Source organism: Telopea speciosissima, chromosome 11, assembly GCF_018873765.1.
Source record: "Telopea speciosissima isolate NSW1024214 ecotype Mountain lineage chromosome 11, Tspe_v1, whole genome shotgun sequence".
NCBI lineage: Eukaryota > Viridiplantae > Streptophyta > Magnoliopsida > Proteales > Proteaceae > Telopea > Telopea speciosissima.
In genome coordinates, this window is record NC_057926.1 from 41,178,189 (window position 1) to 41,200,342 (window position 22,154).

General features: G+C 39.3%; 2 protein-coding genes across 2 annotated transcripts; one reads left to right on the plus strand and one right to left on the minus strand.

Annotated features, from left to right (window-relative positions):
* Positions 1 to 4,385: 4,385 nt before the first annotated feature.
* On the plus strand, positions 4,386 to 7,322 carry LOC122645103 (putative disease resistance RPP13-like protein 1). The gene has a single exon (XM_043838448.1). It carries the CDS (start codon positions 4,386 to 4,388, stop codon positions 7,320 to 7,322), a length of 2,937 nt encoding a protein of 978 aa, XP_043694383.1.
* Positions 7,323 to 18,752: 11,430 nt separating this feature from the next.
* On the minus strand, positions 18,753 to 19,450 carry LOC122645104. The gene is made up of 3 exons (XM_043838450.1): positions 19,441 to 19,450; positions 19,183 to 19,286; positions 18,753 to 19,094 (listed from the first exon to the last, which is right to left on the minus strand). The coding sequence occupies exons 1-3, from the start codon at positions 19,448 to 19,450 to the stop codon at positions 18,753 to 18,755; spliced, it is 456 nt and encodes a 151-aa protein (XP_043694385.1).
* Between the last annotated feature and the right edge of the window lie 2,704 nt (positions 19,451 to 22,154).

Sequence of the window (22,154 nt, forward strand, 5' to 3'; positions counted from 1 at the left end):
CCCATAAATTCGACAAAATTATTCAAACAGGATACCCAAAACGTTGGCCTTGAAAAATATAAGCAAAATGGGACATCCCATGACAAAATCCAATCAAAACAGCATTCCAAAACAGGAAAAATAGCTTCTAGAACAATAAAAACGTTCTAGAATAGTTCCGAAAACAAACAGTTGATTTTGTTACCAAAACAACTAGAAAATGCAAAAAACCACCAATATCACAGTCTCTGCTTATCCAAGATATGCCGAATTGCATATCAAAATGAAGAGCACGAAAAAACAGACACGCTAGAAAAAATCGCATCTCAAAATTCAGCCAAACGAACCCACACGGTTCATTGGAAGTTTTTTTATTATCATTTTTTCCTTTTTTTCTTGTTTTGTTTTAAGGTTGAACCGAATCGGTCCGAACCAAGACGGACTGAACTGACCCAAACCTGGTTCACCTGAACCGGATTGCCGGTCCACCCAACTGGGTTACCGGGTCAAAAATGGGTTAAGTCTCAAGTCCCGAGTTGGGAATCTTTGACCGGGTCGGGTTAGTTCTGATCAGGTCAAACGTGACCCGCAAGTAACCGCTGCTGTCAGTCATATGACATCAGTTGACGTCATAATCGTTATGATTTTTATCTTTTGTTTTTGTAACGACCGTCGACGATGTCGATCCACACATCGCCGCGATCGTCTCTCCGAGCCCTTCGTACCCATATAAAAATATTTGATTTTTTCCGGTGGAAAATTTTGACAGCGGCGAAAACGTACAATTTTGTCAAAAATCCCTATTTTCACAGTAAAAAACCTCGATTCATGATCTTAAACTGACAATCAATCGATCCTAGGTCCGTATGATCGGCTCTGATGCCACTTGTTAGAACAAACAAGGATTTTATCAAACCCAAATCCGTTCTCATAGAGATATCTAGAACACGATTGAATCTAAAACAGCAAGGAAACAAACTGTACCTAGCACCCACGTGTGCTGATGAAGAACAGATAAGAACGCATCCAAAAGCAGCAACGATCCATCAGAGAATAAATGCAAGTCCTCGAATAATCTCGGACATCTACGATGGGGATTTTCTACAGTCTCCTAGATTCTCAATAAAAGAGAAAAGAGAAAAGAGAATAGTGACTGCAGAAACTCCATCATTAGTATTTATAATACTCTCCAAACCTTAATCCACTTCCACAATGGGTCAGGTCAGTCCGGTCCATCTCAATAAATAGTTGCAAGCCACATCAACCTTTGTATTTCTTGATCTCTATCAATGATCGACCCGATAATTAATTAAATCCACTCATCGCAATTTGAAAAATTCTTAATACATATACCATTTGAAACTGAATTAGCCCAACTAACCAACATAATAAGAACCCTCTATGCGATCAAGACTGTTATATTTTCAGATAAGATTCTTCCACCCGAAGGATCCATCAATTGATTTAACAGTTGGTATTATTTGGAGTTGCAACCTATATCAAGGGGTAAGAGTCACAAATGTCTCTCTCTTAGGAAAGAGAAATGTTTCTGAAGCATAAGGTAAAAATCTTCTCTAAATTTTTGAATAAATTCAAAGTTACAAACTCGAAAGAGATGAGACACCCACCAATCGTCCAATTAACCGATCTCTTGCCTTTTTTCTTGATATAAACATTACGCTGTGGCCTTTCTCTAGCTATTAGGATGCGAATGATGCATACATAGCTGTAATCCACGATTGTCCCCCCATGCAATGGGTTCCACAGCTTCACCAAATGCATTGAATGGCATAAGTTATGCTTTTGTAGTGTTTACATTCTTCTCAACCCAAGAGCCTAAAGCGATTCTAACCCCATGAAACAAAAAATTTTATATATATGCTCCCATCACTTTTGCAGGCCCATGTGAACAACGTGTCCCATCACTAATCAATGATGCATCAGGTTAACAAATTCTCAAATACTTTCTCATTTAAAATTTAATTTAATATGATTTATATTTCAGTTTTAGAGTTTGATTTTTTTTTTTAAAGTTATTTGGTTTGATTTTTGCACCCTGTTTCAGTGAAATAGTGAAATAGTGAAATAGATATCAAATTGAATAGACATTCTAAAATAATTCACAAACTGTATCAATTTTGAAATCGAAATTAATTTCTCTCTTGCTTGCACAAGATTAATTTGATGGAAAAAAATAATTTCATGTTAAAAATAAAACACCAAATTTTTTATCTTGACGGTCTCATCACAACCATACCCCCACCACCACCACCCCCTTCTGCAATCGTTATCATTGCCATGACTACCATTGCCACTACCACCAACACCTCCCGGGCTCTACCTCTGCCCCACCCTTGCCACCGCTACCACAACCATTTTCTATCGAAGAAATATATAGAACCTATTCTCAAAAATTGAACAACCAAATAAATTTATTATTCTTAAAATATTCTAGATCATGGTTTGAGGAATCGGTATCATATTTTCTGGTATGGATGATATGTATGATATGTAATGGTTTTACTAGTGGCTGATCTCGATATTGTGATGATATCGTATCAGTGATACGATAAGGACAAAGGGTAAAACAATTAAAAAAATCCTGTATTTTTTTTATAGGAAATCAATAGCAAATTTGTTTGATGCAGTCGATTCATGCAGATATTGTATTAATATCCTATCGGTTTCGCAAATACCTGATACTTGATCCGATACTGTACACTAAAACCATCTTTCAGATTCCAATTTCAATATCTTGATTAAAATTTATTTTTTTGGACAATTATATAAAATCAATTTGAAATTGAAATAGACATCGTACAAATCTAGTGTAAGCTGGACCACTTTAATTTATACCGTAACATCAATTGTATTGATCGGTGGCTTTATTGCTACAACATCAATTTTCCTTTTTTTTTTTTTTTTTTGAACAACATCAATTTTCTTGATCGGTGGCTTTATTGCTCCAACATCAACTTTCTTGGTGGCATCTTCTACGAAGGAGATTGGAAAGTGCCCTTTAGGTTCACATAAATCATGGTTGTGACTGCATCAACTTTCTTGGTGGCATCTTCTACGAAGGAGATTGGAAAGTTTCCTTTGGGTTCACATAAATCAAACACTTGGTTGTGACTCTTTTCTTTTTGCCACCGTATGGTAACTATTAATATGAAAATACATAAATACCCGCAATGGTTTGAATCATGGTTTTAGTGCACAGTATCAGAACAGTTATCGACAATATGAAAAATCGATATGATATTGATATAGAATCGACTGTATCAGACAAAATTACTCTTTGATTTTTTTACCGTGCTATCAATATGGTATCGGCACAGTAATGATATCAGTGACTTGTAAAATTGGTACGTATCGCCCGATATAGGCGATACAATGCCGATACTAAGAACCATGGTTTTAATTGTCAGATCTTATTTTTTTTAGTGGCATATATTTGTAGTGAGATTTAACCCCAAAAAACACAAAAAAATTGAAAAATTACTCCCCAATGTATTAAAGGTAGTGGGCATTTGACATTGGGCAAAAAAGAGAGGTTGCAACTTCTATTTGTAGCCGATTCATACAGGTACCATATTAGTATCGTATCGGTTTCGCAAGTAACTGATACCGGATCCGATACTGTTTCAGATTGCAATTTCAATTTCTTGATTAAAATTTGTTTTTATAGATAATTTCATAAAAATAGAAATAGGCATCTTACAAATCTGACATAAGCTGGACCACTTTAATGTATACCGTAACATCTTTATTGGCCGGTAGCTTTATTGCTATAACATCAATTTTCTTGGACCGTGGCTTTATTGCTGTAACATCAATTTTCTTGGCTGCATCTTTTACCTAGAAAATTCCCTTTTGGGTTTACATAAATCGAACAATTGGTTGTGAGTCTTGTGAATCTTTTCAACTTGAATATGAAAATACATAAATACCCGCAATGGTTTGGGTTGTTAGGTCTTATGTTTTTTTTTAATGGCATTTATTTGTAGTGAGATGACAAATTAACCCCCAATGTATTAAAGGAAATGGGCATTTGACATTGGACAAAAAGAGAGGTTGCAACTTGTATTTGTAACCACACAGCTTTTCCCTTATCTTTGAAAAACTCTAGAGGTGTGGAGAAGAAATTTCTTGGAACAGACGTTGTTGCTTTTCTCATTCAAACCAAATGGATTTGTGTTTACACGAGAGTGTGGGGGAAAAGAAATCTACTTATTAGCATATTGATTTATGTGAATCTTTCCTCTATATATTCTCTCTTTGTTCTTGAAGGTAGGAGACTAAAATCTCTCTCTTGCCTCTTCTACTTTCTTCTTCCTTTTTATTTTCATCACAAACAAAACAAACTCATCTTTGTTGTTCTGTTCAGCTTCTTACAGGGAGAAGGTATGGAAGGAAGTAGGGAAGACATAATTGTATCCCTTCACCTACCAGTCTTGCTTGACAAATTATCCTCAGAAGCATTAAGAGATTTTGGATCGGTATGGTGTGCGCAGAGTGAGCTAGGTGCACTCTCAGATGTTCTTGGGAAAATTCAAAAATTGCTCAAGTTCGCAGAGCAAGCTCAAGTAAGGAATATCTTGGTGAAAGACTGCCTTAGGAATCTCAGAGGAGTTGCTTACCGAGCTGAGGACATATTGGATGAGTTCATCTATGAAGCTTGTTACGAAAAAGATGAAAGATATGGAGGTGGAAAGGTACGTTTGCACTTCCCCTCTAACTTAAAATCAGATGGTCTTTTACGTAAGCATGAAATCGTGCCTCTTATAAATGATGAACTCGTAAAGAAACTAGAAGAGATTGAGAAGAAACTTGAAGATCACTATCTCAGACAGTCATCAGGAAATCAGAAATCACATGGTGGTGGTGGTGGTGGTGTAATTGATGAAATATTTGATACTAGGCCAAAGAGTGATTCTCTAGTTGATGAATCTCTTACTTTGGGGAGGAAGAGAGATGTAGAAGCAATAAAAAATGAGTTGTTGTCATCAAATCCAAATCCAAATGAAAACCAAAAACAGGTTTCTGTTATTGCCATTGTTGGATTAGGGGGTGTAGGCAAGACAACTCTAGCCCAGCTTGTTTATAATGATCCTGATGTGAAGGAACATTTCGAAAGAAGAGCATGGGTTTGTGTTTCTACTGATTTTAATGATGTGAGTTTGATCTCTGCAATTCTAGAGTCGTTGAATGGGAGAAATCTTGACTTGAGAAACCTAGACCCACTTAAATGTGCGTTGAGAAAAGAAATAAGGGGGAAGCGAGTTTTAATCATCTTAGATGATGTTTGGACTGAAAAGAAGAGAGATTGGGAACCTCTGAGAGTTGCACTCATGGAGGCAGGGGAAGGAAGTAGAATAATTGTAACAAGTCGAAGTAAAAGAGTTTCATCAATGATGCACCCCATGTATACACATGATCTTCAAGTTTTATCTGATGAAGAGTGTTGGTCAATAATGGAAAGGCACATATCTCTAAATTATGGTTCTATTGCTCCCAGCCTGGAAGAAGTGGGTAGGAAGATTGCGAGAAAGTGCAAAGGATTGCCCTTGGCAGCATGTACGGTTGCAGGCCTTTTAAGCTCATCTTCTAGTTCAGATTTAAACCACTGGGAAGAAGTCTTGAATAGTTCCATGTGGGACTTAGAAGAGATCAAAGATTTGCCAGCTGCACTAAGTCTAAGCTATTATTTTCTTCCCACACATTTGAAGCAGTGTTTTGCTTATTGCTCTTTATTTCCTCAAGATTATTTATTCGATAAGGAACGTCTCATCCAACTGTGGAGCGCAGAAGGTTTTATTAAAACGGACAAAGCAGGTGGCCAATATTTTGATGAATTATTGCAGAGATCTTTCTTTCAGTACTACAATGGATTTAATGCCTTCTTTGTAATGCATGACCTTGTACATGATCTAGCAGAAGCAGTTTCAGGAGATGTGTATGGTAGATTTGACTGCCAAAAATCGAGCCATAGCTCCAAATTAGAGACCCGTTATTTGTCAATTTGTTGTCTAAATTCCATAAACAAGGACGACAAAGATCATCTTGATCACAAGAAGAGGTTATCCACATGGATATGCCTACCTCGTTATAATTGTTTTGGGAGGGATTACCATATTGAATCTTTTGGAGGACTGAGATTCTTACGTGTCTTAGATTTGTATAAATCAAATATTAAGATGCTTCCAGACGATATTGGTGGTTTGATATACCTACACTATATTAACCTTTCATTTGCTCGTAACATAAAACGATTACCGGAGTCATTGTGCGATCTTTTCAATCTACAGTCACTGATACTCTGTGCTTGTAGCGAATTACGTGAGTTACCTAGAGGCATGAAGTATCTACACAATCTCCAGCATCTAGACCTTCGTGAGTACGATAAATTACTTTCCATGCCACAAGGAATTGGGAGATTAAGTAGTCTCAAGACATTGCCAGAGTTTACTGTCTCAAAAGCTGATGATGGTCGTGTGATAAGAGAGCTGAAGGAGCTGAGGCAGCTTGAGGGCGCACTTTCAATCAGGTCACTAGAGAATGTGATTGATCCTCTGGATGCTCGGGAAGCTGATTTGATGAGTAAGCCGAAAATTGATGAGTTAGAATTTTGGTGGGGTGAAAGTGGTGATCATAAAGATGTTGAGGTTTTAGAAAGTTTACAACCTCTCCCTAATCAACTGAGGAGTTTAAGTATCTACAATTATAGTGGGTTAAAATTTCCAAGATGGTTGATGATTGATTTGCCAAGCTACAACAAGCTAGTCTCTCTGGAACTCTCCGTCTGCCATGAATGCCAAGTCCTACCTCCGATTGGGGAGCTACCCCTATTAGAAACTCTATTCTTAAATGGCATGAAGAAGTTGGAAGAGTTGTCGGCTAGCAGCAGCTGTAGAGGGGAGGAAAGTACTGATGAATTCCCTAGCCTCCGAAATCTATACATTGAAAACTGTCCAGAACTGAGGATACTACCACAGCCGCTTCTGTCAAGTCCGACACTATGTGAATTGCGTTTCAGGAGCTGTCCAAAGCTCAGGATGTTGCCTACTCATGCAGGAGGAGGACTAAGCAGACTCACCTCACTCAAAAATCTTGGTCTTGGGAAAGAGATGAAAGGGTTGGTTCAGTTTCTGGATGACACAGATACTATACCTCCAAATCTTAATCGCCTTTATATCCGTGATTGTAAATCGCTACCCAAGGGGCTGAGAAACCTGTCTTCACTCCAACATCTGACACTTGGTGATGAATGTAAAGCCCACTATAGCCCCGAGGAGCTCCCCACAAATGTCATCGTTGAAAAAGCTAAATGTTCTTGGTACTGATGGCAACCCCGCCAAATGCCTGCCAGTAAAATGGAGGTAAGTTGAAGCTACCATGCCAAAACTTTTGAAAACTAATACATTAATGCACTGGAGATATAAGTGGTTTACACAGTTTTGACTGTGTAGCCTCCTTGCTCTATTCTAACCTGTCTTCTTTTTTTTTTTTGTTTCTTTAACAGGAGGTGGGTGGGCTTGTGGTTATTGTTGAGATTTTGCATTCAATGACGTAAGACCTCTCTCTCTCTCTCTCTCTCTCTCTCATATTCATGTGTGGTGTGTTGTTGCTCTTTGAACTTTGAAGTGAGATATGTTGGCAATTTCTAGTTTCCAAACTCTTAAAAGGCTAATTGGAAAATGCATCCAATTATTGAAGACATTCATTTGGTTTTTATGTCAATCTCTAAATCTTTTGTGGTTTGTTATGTCGGTAATAACCATTTAGCTTGTTGAGCCTTAGTCACACATTTTATTATTAGTGCAAATTTAAAATTCAGAATAATTGCAAGTAATGTACACTACAAGAAAACAGGGCATTATCACCGCCAAAGGTAAGGGAAAATCTCATCTGCATCCTTCACCAATGGGTTCTTTTTTTCTTGAAAATTTGACGCTAAACGTCCTATAGCTTTTGATATGTAGTGGGATTAGCTATTGCCATTGTATGCAATTTTAAGCGGTAGTTAATTTTTTTTGGGCAAATTTCACGGACACCCCCTATAACTATTTGAAATGGCAAGTACACCCTAAATTTTGCAAAAATGTCAACCTTCCCCCTGACGTTAAGCAAGGTTAGCCCCAAAAGATAAAATGACAATTTTACCCTCTTAGTAAGAGTTACCATCCAAAGTGACAATGTCGATTTTACCCTTTTAGTAAATTTTCCTAAAAATTACTAAGAAATCTACCATCTTCCACATTTCTCTTCCCACTGGAGCGCGTCGAGGCACCGTAGGAGAGCACAACCACCGTGGGCGGCCATCACTGCTCCAGCTCCAGCTGTCGACAATCAACTCCGACGATTTCTTCTCCAGCGACTATTACTTGCATCAACTCATCCACAAAATAACTTCTGAGCTACCAAATCAGCTTCCATTTTGTTGTTGCAGCTGATCGTACTTCGTTTTGGATTCAAAAATCTAGCGGGTGGAAGTAAGGGAAAGTGAGAACAGAGGAAATAAATAATGGAGAAAGAAGAAGAACAGAGAACTCCATGGTGGCATATTATCCCCACTGGTCTCCATCGGAATATCTCCATAGGCATCAAAGTTAATGCCACCGTAGCTAGGCCGTCTGAGATCAAACCTTAGACCTCCCCAACGATTTCCACCTAAAGTAGCATCAAACTTGGTCGATCATTACTGACGGAAGAGCCATTGAATATGGTGGCCGGTGGCCGGTTACGGAGGTGTGGAGGAACATAAGATGCTTTTGCAGGATGTGAAGTGCTACCAACTTCTTCTTCTTTCTCCTTTTGCATGTATTTTCCTAATCCCCCTCTTCTCTCTTTCTTTTCTTTGCCTCACTTCTTAAGCCTTTGCAACTTTTGAACAAAAAAAAAAAAAAAAAAAAAAAGCCTCTGCAACTTTGCATCATCAAGCAAGCAAGCATTATTCTCTCTCTTTGTGTCTCACTATTCATCTTAGACTCAGAGCTTGCGTTTCATACAAGGTTAAAAGAGCAGGGTGGGGTGGAGTTGCAAGAAAGGGGTTGCAAGAGGAAAAAGAAGAAGAAGAAGCCTCATGGCCCTCTTCCCTGTTCTTGCTTCTTCTGCCGTCAATCAAAGAGAAAATGAAAAGGGTTTCAAATGTTGGAATACCTTCAGGCATTCCAGTGGGTAAAGCAGATTCAACTGTATCCAGAATTATTTGACACTCTTTTGCAGCCTCTGCGAGAAGATGGGGCTAAATATGTCAAAACTTTTCCTTTTAGAACATATGATTGAATTCAGAAAGTTAATAGAAAACTAATGTACTCAATAGAAAAACTATAATTTCACGGGTCCAACCAGGATACGTTAACTGCAAGAACAAACCAGACTAGATAAGATATCTAAGCCATCTGATATATCAATGCCTACGAGATCAGCTAAGTGTTGAGAGTAAAGTTTAGATCACCCAACTAAGTTGATCTTCAGCCTTCGAAATCGTGTGGAAACAAAATATCCATGAGCAACATCTCCCTGTATTTAAAGTAACCATACTGTCTATATTCAGGGGCTACCATATTAGTATGGTACTCCACGATGTCCTTCTTCCCCTTGGGTTTTGTTGAGTGGGAGAGATAAAGAAATAAAAGAGGTTTAAATGGGGTGTTAGAGAAGAAAATGGGACCGGTGATGGTATTTTGCATTTCAGGAAACAAAAAAATAAATAGACCAAATGGAAGAGAAAGTGGGTCAGTGGATTCAGTAGTGTGGAGAAGAAATAAAAGGGGTAAGAGAAGATGAAGAAGATGCAGCGACAGCAGCAACGACAGCGGCAGTGGTCAGCGGCAATGGCAATGGTTTGCGGCAACGACAGTGGCAGCAGTCAGCGGCAACAGCAAGACGATGAAGAGACTGATTTGTATTTGAGGTTTTAATCTTAAGGGTATTATGGGAAGTTCATCATGTGGTAAGGGTAATTTTGTCATTATAAAAGAGTTAACAGTGACTTAACTGTGCAGGCCGTTAGAAATGGATTAAGTTGAAATAAAGTCATAAAGTAAGGGGTATCTGTGATACTTTTACAAAATTTAGGGTGTTTTTTGCATTTCGAATAGTTATAGGGGGTGTCCGTGAAATTTGCCCTTTTTTTTTAGTTAACAAGCTGTAGACGCTGAATTTTGGAACCTTGGAAGTGTGACTCAGCGATGATGATTAAAGCTCAACTGGCTTGCGTGGTGACCAAATGATAGAAAATTACCAATTTACCCTTACCCCACTTTTTGTAACCAAATTGTCCCAAGTAGAGCCCAAATCTCTAGGATAGCCTTGTTTAACCATTTTAAGCCCACATGTGAAATTTCACTCCAATCTGACTCCTTTTTATCAAAATGACTGTCTTACCCCTGGCCTGGTTCTCGGTATCTGGACTGCCTGATTTGGCCCAAAACACTTTGGATGACCTTATTTGGTCATATTAAGCTTTCACGAAAAGTTTCGGCCAAATCAGATAACTTTTATAAAAATGACCATTTTGCCCCTGGCATGGTTCTTGGTACCCAAGCCACCCGATGTTATACCCGCACCCCGGATCATAATTAATTTTTATTTTTCCCTGTGACGTGTGGTTATCACTGCCATGTATGCTGGTGAGCTGTTCTCACTAGTGGTCAAACCCAGCTACAAAATTATTGACCACAGTGCGGGTTTACCTGTGGAGGAAACTATTCGGGGTCATGGGGGACAAACCATGACAAGGAAATAGTAAGTTCTAGCCCTTAAGTTTATTTATTTACCCTTTCCCTCGATGCCCTCGAAGTGCGGGTCAAGATTTAGACCGCCCGGGCTATTTTAGTTGAGTTGGGAATATTCTATTTGTGGGTCCCACTTATTTAAGGGAGCGTGTGATGGGCTTATAATCCCATGGTGGATGGACCCATCCCCAAGTGGGTTCTTTTTTTTATTTGAAACCTGTGGGCAGACCCATTTAGTTAAGAGGCCCATTCAACTTGAGGGCCCATTTGACTCTATTTGACCCAAAGATGGGTTAACCCATTCCTTTACCCTAAATAAGACCATGGGTCAACCCATTAAGCCCTCTTGACCCATTTATCTTGGATCCACCCATTTAGCTATTTGACCCATTTAACTTAAAATACCCATTTAGCTATTTGACCCATTTAACTTAAAGGACCCAAGCCCATTTTCTATAAATAAGACAAAGGGGGGGGGGAGAAGCATTCATTTTCATTTCTTCTCCCATCTAACCTAAATCGTGGAGGAGAGAAAGAGGAGAGAAAGGAGAAAGAAGAAATAAGAAAGAAGGAAAGAAGGAAAGAAGAAAGAAGGAAGGAGAAAAGGAGAAGGAGGAATGGAAAAGCTTGGTTGAAGGCTTGGAACCTCACCTTGTGGAGCCCTCTACATGGAGCTTTTCTACATTGGGAAAGGTAAGCCATTGAAACCCACATCTCTTCATCTATTTTGAGTTTTGAGGTTTGGGAAATGGGAGAGATTCGACCTAGGGTTCTCTTGGAACCCAAGGAATCGATGGAACCTCTAAACCTAGACTAAGGTGGAGTTATTTCACTCCATTACAAGCCCTAAGCCTAAGTAATCTCTTTCCATTTAAGAAATTTAAGGTTTCTACCCTATTATGTCATAAATTAGATTATCTTTGTTTTTCCTCTTAAATCCATGGGATTACATGGACCTAATGAGGTCTTAGAACCCTAATGGACCTAGGAGGAAGCTTTCTTGAAGCCTCCCTACCTTTAAACCCCTTGGAAAATGAATCCCTAGCAAGAAACCCTTCAATTTTCGATTCTCGAGTATGTGGTTTTACATGTGGTTTCGACCGAGAAACCACCCGCAACCACCCTTGGCAGAGACCTTCCTAAGCCCCTGGTTAGCTAGGATTTACATGTGGTTTCAGACCTGAGAAACCACACCTGCAACCACCCTTGGCAGAGACCTTCCTAAGCCCCTAGTTAGCTAGGATTCATATGTGGTTTCAGACTTGCAAGAAACCACCCTGAAATTACCTTCCCGAGAAGGCCCCGTGAAGCTCGGATTTACACTCGGTTCGTTTTAAACCACATCCGCAACCGACCTTGACTAAAACTCGTCCCGAACCCCGGTTTCCTAGGATTTACATGTGGTTGCGAGAATTTGGGCATGAAACCACTCCCGCAACCACTTTGTTTCGAAACCTTATACTTAAGTGATTATGGGAGACCTTTTGGGGGTCCTTTCCCTTCGCTCGTTTAACCTTATTTCACTCTTTGTTTAGGTTAATATATTCATCTTGTGGCTTATTGCTTGATCGAGGCGACAACTGATAATCTTGGTGCTTGGCGTATACGTTGTGAGTGGGTTTGGTTGTTTGGGCTTGATATTATTATTGCATTGTATATTATGTCATCATTATAAATTATTAAGCATGCTTGCGCATATTGCATATTTTTATATATGAATGTTATGATGTTGATTGGTAATGTTGTACCTTGATGGGTCTCGGTGCCGGTGGGTATCGGTGCCGGAACCCCGAACACTATATACATTTATGAAAAAATTATGTTGAATGTCATGTTGAACTGTATACGCCGTGCCGTGCTGGTAACCGGGTACTAAACCAGATGAAAAGTTGATGCGCCCGGATTACCTCTCGGGACGATAGGACTTGCATGTAGCCGTGGCTAGGATTTTACACCCTTATGCTACGACCCTTACCAACAGGGGTTTAGGTGTTGGGTAATCGACACCGGATTCGTGGAGGTGGGAGAGGCCATCATGGTAGTATTGGTTATCGGGGTGCCACCGAGTGGTCTTGGAGGCTTCGATCGGCGTAGGTCCCAGGTGACAATTGAGGTTTCATTGTGGCGATAAGTTAAGTGACCCACAGTGTCTCCCGAGTTGTCACAGTAGCATATACCTCTGACTTAGTTGTAATGTTAGGTGGAAAATTTACTTAACATATGCATGCATCATTGGACTATGTGAATTGTGTGTTTGTGCATCCCCATCCCCTCACTGGCTCAGTGGAGAGCTAACCCCTCGTATACACAATTTTTAGATTATGATGCAGTGTACGGAGGAGCCAAGTCGTGTTAGAGGAACATGGCAACGGGTGTCCTTGTGACGATTGCGCCTACGGGCCGTGAGAATTCTAGGGACTTGTTCCCCTTTTGTTTATTTTAGGGCGTAGGCCCATATAAAAACAGTTACTGTTATACCCTTGTTAATCATTATTAGATGGTAATGAAAAATGGATTAACTACAGTATTTATCATCTAGGCTTTGATCATCTTGTAACTATTGATTTTATACGCTTCCGTAAAACTACTGATCATTTGGAATGTAATATTTCCCTTTCCGCACTCTGATATTATATTGTTTTAATATTAGTTATGACTGTGTGTTGGGACACTGTGTCAGTGATCCTGGCAGCTTAGTAGGATGACAAGCGTTGTCCTAGTCACCCCTTATAATGTATTTTATCCCTTGTTGGGATGGGGGCGTGACACCCGATGTGACCTGAAACCATTTGGATAACTTTATTTGGTCATATTGTGCTTACACATAAATTTTCATGTAATTTCGGTATCATTTGGACCTTGATCGGTGTGAAACACCATTTACGTGTTTTCCTCAATATCCGTGCCATTTTTAGGCAAAATCTGACCATATCTGCCACACGGATGGAAAGTACACGTTGAGACCTTCGCGGCGATATGTGGCGCATCAAAATAGGCCATTCGGATCAAAAGATATTAATGTTTGAATGTGGACCTTTAAAATGGAATCTCTAAAATGAATATATAAAAAAATAAAAAAAAATAAAAAGTGGGACAAACTGAGTTGACCCGAACCGGGTCAACCCAGTCTGACCCGGCCCAGCTGGACTGTCGGCAGGGGACAAACCCCCACCATTTAGGCTGAGCCACACGTGGCTTGATGGCCTCATGCCCACTTGCCTGAGCCAAGATAAGGCTGCACAGGCCCAGGCTGCCCAGCAAGCCTAGGCACACGCAAGCCCAGCCAGCCCATCACTCGCCTTATCCCTGCCATTAAGGCCCCAGGGGTCTTTGAGACCTTTCCTCAAACAGTTTTTCCCCTATAAATAACAGGCCATTTGGAGGGTTTAGGGACCGAGAAAATTCATGAAAAAATTATCATTGTGAAGTTCGTTCTCCCCTCTGTCCATCCATTTCAGAGACATCTCCATATCATGCTTCCATAGACATATAAAATTCCTCAAATACTCCTTGTTCACCACTCTTGTCATTCGGGGCAAACATACTTGGAGTGGCTTTCGGTGCCTTCCGGCGATAATTCCGGCCATCCATGGATATGTAGACTGAGCCCAGACACTTCCACGCTTCAAGGGTAGGTTTTATATATCTTTATTTAGTTTTTATGTATTTCTTTTGATTTTCTTTATTTAAAAGAGGTTGTTTTCAGTTAAAAAATCTTCAAAAATAACACAAGAGTGGTAAATTTCTGAAAATTTTAGGGAAGATGTTTCCCACTGTGCTTGATGTCCATTAATTTTCTCAAGCTCCAAATCACGGTTTTTGTGATATTTTTGCCCCTGTGAAGGATTTCGGATTATGTAAAATCTGAACCTGTGGGTGGGGATTTGGACAAAATCATTATGACCATGTTAAATATCATGTTTTGATTAGTGGGTGTGGGCTCTGGTTTGATCCAATTCGGATCTGTGATGGGGATTTTTTATTTTTCTTTGTTTTCCCTTCTTTTTAGCATTTCAGAAAATATTAAAAATAGTATAAATGTATAAAAATTCACAAAAAAATTATGGGATACATATTTCATCAGGATTGATTTTATGGGCTCATTAATCACTGACATGAATGTTTGATCATTTTCATAGGTGTTCCTTACCATGTTAGGGATGTAGATGTCATTTTTCTATTTGTTGTGAAAATCCAAGAAAATCAGAAAAAATACATTTCTAAGCATTAAATTCTGTTTTAAGTTGTTTTAGAATGTTTTCATATGCATACATGCCCACCATGAATCATAACCATGCATAAAAAGTCACTTCTGCCCTCAGGGGTATTTTGGCCATTTTGCGACCAAATCATATTTAGGGCCCTGGAAAGGTTTCTATCACTTTATTTGTATGTTTTAACTTTCATAAGCATGTTTTAAGTATAAGTTTGCATTTTCATGCATATTTGTATTTTTGCCTTAATAGGGGCATTTTGGTAATTGTACCACTTTATAGCATTGTATATATTTTAATGATTCACATGCATGCCATTAATCATGTTTTAATCATTTCAGCATTTAAATGTGATTTCTTGCCTTTGTACATATTTTGGTCCTCTAGGGGCATTTTCATAATTTTGGCCATTTTGGCTCTACATAATCACCTAACTTAGGGGTAGTAATTAGGATTAAAACATTAATTTTAATTAGCCTAATTAGGTCCATAAATTTCAACAAAGATAATCAAAACACAAAAAATAAAATAGTTTAATTAGGTGCATAATACGCATAACACAACAATATACAATAGAGTTTGGTCTAGGAAGATCGGCCGTCGGCTGGGCAGTTGCTGGGTGCCTAACACCTTCCCAGCCAGTAACTTGACACCTACCCAAAGATCTTGAGCAGACCATCCATTGAGTCATTGGAGTTAATTAGCGCCCTTCTCTGAAGAACGGGCACCATTTGTGGGTCCTAGACCCTGATCTAGGTGGCGACTCCCTACACCATCAACAACAATCCCCGCACCACTCCCACACTCGGGTGCACCACGCCAGAAAGAGGTCGCGGATTGATCTTCATCCGTTGCGCCTACACAAGCGGAAATAATTTTACAAACTTCAAAAACCAAAAAGAACACTTTTAGTGGTAGTAAATTTAGAAAATGTATTTACTTTATGGGAGAGAGAATGACACCCGTCACGCTACACACCACCCCTGGGCCCTAACACAAGGGTGCATGAAATGACCGTTGCACCCTTGGTCAATTTCCCGTACCCCTGTGTCAGGGCGCAAGGGCGGCGTGCTCTGCGCGACCAGGTGTTGTTCTCTTTCCTTTATTTTATTATTAAACCCACAAAGTAAGAACTTTTTACAAACGTCTATTTATTGCTACTAAATATAATTATGGGTAATTTACATGTACCTCCCCTGAGGTATCGCATAATTATACATCCACCAGTGAGTTTAAGATATTTATGCATGCCACCCTTGCTTTCCAAAATAATTAATAAATAAATCCACTACGTTAGTTGTTCTCGTTAGTTGCGAACGGTAAGATTGTTATAGACATTTTATGACCAATATACTATTGATAGGGTAGAATGACATGATCTATGACGAAGAACACAATCCACCGTTTAGGGTTTGAAGATGCATCATCTCTGTGCAAGAACACCTGCAACTCATCCAAATGCAACTCCTTCCTTCCTAACACCCTTACCTCTTCACCGAAAATCCTTTCTCGGTTTCTCTCTCTGTAAAGAGGGGGGGAAATCATCTCATGGCTTTCTCCTCTCTTGCGCTCTCAAATGATTATGATACAGATATCCAGGGTGATTTGTTTATGTCGATTTTATCTTAAGTTCGATGGCATGAAAAGAGATTCATCCAAATGCAGCGCATAGATATCCCAACCCTTTTTCCCTTAAGACCCATAAACATTAACGATTTTCCCCAAATTTTTAAAATTCAAGACAACAGTTTCTACAACCTCGCCTCTAGAGCCTAAAAGATAAATGATTGTGTATTTTACGCATACCGTAGAAGCCATTGAGGGTTTTGTTTGAGTCATAAATTTGAGGAGTTAAAGGATTAAAGAAAACGAAAAACAAAAACGCAACGGAAGGTTTCATTTTCATCAAAATGGACTGATGGCTATTTCTTGATGGAGAATTGGAGCTCATATCCATTTACACCACACATTCAGAATCTCCACCGTTTGGGTTTGATGGAGATGGTCTGGACTGAACTTAAGATTCAAATTCTGGATTTTCTTCCAGGTGTAGATACATCAAAGATTGGTTGTATTTGTTCAGAACTACATCAGTCAAACATCTTCAACACATCTTCAACATAAAGCTTTTACTCTCTCCAACCAAGTTTTAGGTACTCAGAAGCCATTAGTGGGTTGTTTCAATTTAGTGCCACGAATGGTGGTCGCCTCGGAGGTGTAGTAGCAGCGGCAAGTTAGGGCTTCTCCTTTAAGTTTGTTATTGCTCCATAGACCTAGTAATGAAAGAAAGAGGTATAGTTTAGCAGGAAGGGCAATGTGGTCAACATATGATAAATTCTAAAATTTTTTGTCTCAGGTTGACCGAGTGAGTTTACTTATTAATTATTTAGGAAAGCAGGGGTGAAATGCATAAATATCAAAAACCCGTGGGTGGATCTGTAACTACGCGATATCTTAGGGGAGTTACGTGTAACTTACCCTATAATTATATATTTTTTAAAATCCCATCGCCTCCCTCGCCGTGCACCCGCCCCCACCCCCACCCTCACACACCACTACTCCTTGCACGCCACTACACCCCCACTGCCACTTCCACCTCCATCTCCACCCTGCTTCCACCCCCACCACTAGTTCCGACCTTTGCCTACCACCCCCATACACAACTCCCCTCCTTGCTCCTTGTTGTAACTCCTCCAGTGCTCCACCGCCTCCCTTGCCCTATGGTCATGTGCCCTTACATCTCCCTCCCCTTCTACCTCTACTCTCCCCACCCCTGCAGATACTCCCCACTCACCGCCCCCTCCACCTCCCCCACCCTTTTCCCTATCTCCATATCTCGGCTCTGCCCCATGCTTCTTGACATCACCCCACCTCCTTTCTTTGTTGCACGAGGCGATTCATTGCCGGTCCAAGAAGCCAGAGAGAGAGAGACCTGACATGGCCTTGACATTGCTTGATTTCTTATATAGTAAATGATCAGGTCCTCATATATTGGATTATACCTAAACCAGGGAGAAGGGAAAGAAGAGCGGGGAGAACAAGAAAAAATTTTAGTGTCATTACTAAAATTGCTACTAAACTTATATATTTTTTTTTTTAAAAAGTATTAGTGGCAAATGTATAAAACTGCGAATAAAATATTTTATTTGTAATTTAAAAATACAGGAACCAACTTTACTTAAATTAAAAAACAAATTAACCATACTGTTCTTTATTTCAAAATGGTAACTACTCATGTCCAAAACTGAAACAGAAATTAAATTCCGCTTAAAGGACAGTACATAAAAAGTGTTCTTTAATGTCAATTTAAAACCTGAATCTAGTAATAAATTATATCTAACTCTATGTTAACATATCCATCGTTTTCCACGACAAGACTTGATTCATCCTTGCTTGGCCTCCTCCGATTTATGAACCCCTGTATGATAAAAGCAACATGATTAGTTGCACCGCTATCTAGCCACCAAGAACTGGATGGGGTTTCTGATAGATTGGATTCACAAACAAAACTCAAAGAATCATTACCTGATGGCTTGGGTTTTGATAATCAAGTCTTGTACTTGTTGCAGTCCTTCTTTATGTGGCTCTTCTTCTTGCAAAAAAAGCAGTCATCACTCTCTTTCTTGAAAGAGTCTTTCTTGGGTCCCAAATTGTTAATCCGATCGAACTTTTTATTGACAGATTTATGAGTATGGTTTTTAGACTTTTTACCCTTATAGGATTTCGAAGTAAAAAGGACAGTGTGAGACTCATCTTTCTTTAGTTTTTCTTCCTCAGATACAGCCCTAGAAATAAGGTCATTAATACTTCAGACTCCATCCTAAGAAATGTAGTTGGTTTGAATGATACCAAATTCAAAAGGTAGGGTATTAAGGGCTTGATGAACAATCAGGGCATCAAGGAGAGGAATATTCAAGGCTTTGAGTTTGGTCTGGTAATCAACCATCCTAATAATATTATTCCTAACACTCCCAGAACCATAGTATTCCATATTAAATAATCCTTGCAAAAGTGTCTCAATCTCAGCATTCGATGAAACTTTATATCTCTTGGAAATTGCATCTAACAATTCTCTGGCAGTACATTGGTCAGGTAGATCACTTTTCAGATGATCCTGGAATGACCTCTTTATGGAAAGTGTACAAATACGATTACTCTTTTCCTATATAGTATGCACGAATTTTTTATCATCAGTACTAGCAGCAGTCAAATCCATTGGTTTATCCATAACAAGGGACGTGTGCATGTACATCTGTCATTTCTATGGCTAACATAATGTCTTCTTTCCACTTCTTAAAGTTTGACCCAGTAAGAATCTCAATAGTAACCATGTTATTGTTGATAGAAAACGTGACTGAAAATTAAACAATGAACAATATAATAATCAGCATGATGCAAGTAAAGCTTTAAAACCATATAAGCTTATCAAAAGAGAATTTTACACACATCATTGAGAAAACACCTTTAGGCTGAATTCCCAACATGCAATTGTAAAAATCCCAACATACCAGCGGCCATGGGAATATAATTCAACCTTCGAAAATCCACCACCTTTGGGTGTGTAGAATTCTAGGGTCAGTCAATTCACATTGCATGTTGTGTATATATCAAGTACCAACACATGATTACCACCTTTGAGTATATATATGACCACACATTAGAGTTGAAGTACATCCCATAACTGTATGAGACCAGTGTTTCACAAATTCAACAAAAAATGTCGTTTTGGCGACTGCATCCTGTTGAACCCATGTAACCCTCTCTAGGATTTACCAAAATTACTCACATCTCTTTAATAATTAGTGCAAATTTTACAACTTATGACAAGGTTCTTAATGCCTTAAAATTTACGCTAAACAAGCCAATAATACTGTTCAAAAGGTAGATATCCCAACAAATCAGAAAATCAGTTCAGTCCTCAGTGGATCGAATCGACATATCGCCAAGAAGGTGTGCATGATTAAAACACCAAAACATAGGGAATATGCACCAAAAGTAACATCAGAGTATACCATACTGTAGATCTCGGGAAAAAAAAAAGAGTCAATGCAAAAAGCCAGAGCCCAAACGGAGCCTCCACGCGCCGGTAGAAGTCTATAGGCAAAGTGGCGCATGGCCGTCATGCGGCCTGGCCAGGCCACACTCGCCCACACGCTGGGTCTGAGCCAGATATGGACAGGCTAGGTTCAGTCCTGCTTGGTTCGGTTCTGGTCCGGGTCTGCCATGAGTCAACTGCTCCAGTCCAATCATGGTCCAACTGGTTCAGTCCAACCCGTTTCAATTAGTTCTGGTCGGCCCCAAACGGGTGGTCAATCAGGCAGCTTGTCGGATTTTCAGGTTAGGAACCGGATCGACCCGACGACATACGTTAGCAGAGCCCTAAAGCGGTTCTGGCGCACGATAGCAAACCCCAGAATATAAAAAAATACACATACATTCTTTTCCACACGTGAGTTTAAAATACACATACAAACCTGTGAGTTTTCTAGTGTGTATACATACATACATACATACATACACACGTGTAAATGCACACTAGAAAACTCACACGTGCAAATGCATGTGTGGAAAAGAATGTATGTGTATTTTAAACTCACGTGTAAATGCACGTGTGGAAAAGACTGTATGTGTATTTTTTAGAGATATATAGTGTGCGTATGAGAGAGAGAGAGAGAGAGAGAGAGAGAGAGTTGTAACAAACTCAGTGATTTGAAACAAGTTCCATAAGAAACCCACTAATTGTACAAAAAGTAAAAACGAACTAGCAATCCTATTTTCAAAAATCCAGGTGAGAAGCCCAAATAATCAGTCCATGAGACTGGAAACAGGGCATGATGGGAAATGCTTCCAAGCAAAGTCATGACCCAGATCAATCAAGGAGCAAATTATATGTGGCATTTCTAATGTGGTCCTCATAAGGAATCCAATATAGGGGGAGGGAGACAGAATACAACAGTTTGTCGTCTGCAACAAGCCAATATACACACTCTCCAGCCCATGCACCATTGCCTCATGGGGCACCTCATGGAGAAAGGCTAGAGATGATCCTACACTAAATGATTTGGCCTCCAGTCTTAGAATATTTCCAGAAGACCACCTTAGTATTTTTTTCATCAATGCCGCTCAGAAAATCATACATTATTAGGGTGAAGGATTAGCCAACTGTAGTCAAATCCCCAACTGCAAAGATAAATTCAATTAAATATTCATGCAAACCCAAATTAGATACAAGGAGAGGACTGAGAATTATGAAGCTTAAAATTAGTTCATTTTAAAATCAATGAAATAATACATATAAGATTGTTTCCCACCCTCTTCAATGAACAGGGTTTGTGAGAGTCACAGGCATGTGAAACATGTGCACCCTTCAGATCACTACTTGTATGCATAAACAACCTGAAAAACTAAGAGATTTCAATTCAACGTTTTCTATTTACCTGAGAATATTCGAATATATGGTTCTTAAAGGGCAGAGAATGAAATCAAAGGTTAACCCCAACCTGCAAAGATCAAAGAGAGAGCAGAGTGGTGGTTGTGGTAGTGATAGCTTTTTGCATGGGATATCATCGGAGCTGGTTGCAATCCAGGTCATCAAGTGTCCCGTTTCCCTTCTCATAATTATTGAAAAATTAATATATTCTATTATAGGTTAAGTTTAGACGAACTAATCAGAAAATTTTCCCTAAGTACATTTGCACACACAAAAAAGTGGGCTTAGAATATTATATTTGCCGAGTTATTTCATTTTTAACACATGGGCCCGAGTGCAAGCTCACCATAAGTTCAACAATGTATTAAGCCAAGAAAATAAATAAAATTAGGCCCACAACAGGTCCAACCATGAGTCAAAAAGAATCTTTGGTCTTGACCACCTCACCACACCACGACCAATCGGCCGACCGACTCAGCGCGTGCTTGTGTGAAAAGCACCCCGGAGGCAACCTAGACACACACGAAAGAATAGAGAGTTTTCTTCAAGAATCTCATCCCCTCTGTTCCGCACAACTACATATAAGTAAGCAAAAATTTCCTCCCACTTTCCATGTAGGACTAAAGCTCAAAGCTATCGTTGCACTACTTGCGCAATAGGTCTTGGATTCAAGTCACTTAAACCACATACCCAACAAAATCAAAACAAAACAAGTTTTAGTTTGAAACTACTATTTTAAATCATTTAAAATACAAAAATTCTCCCACAAGTTTCAAAATAACGATAAAACTC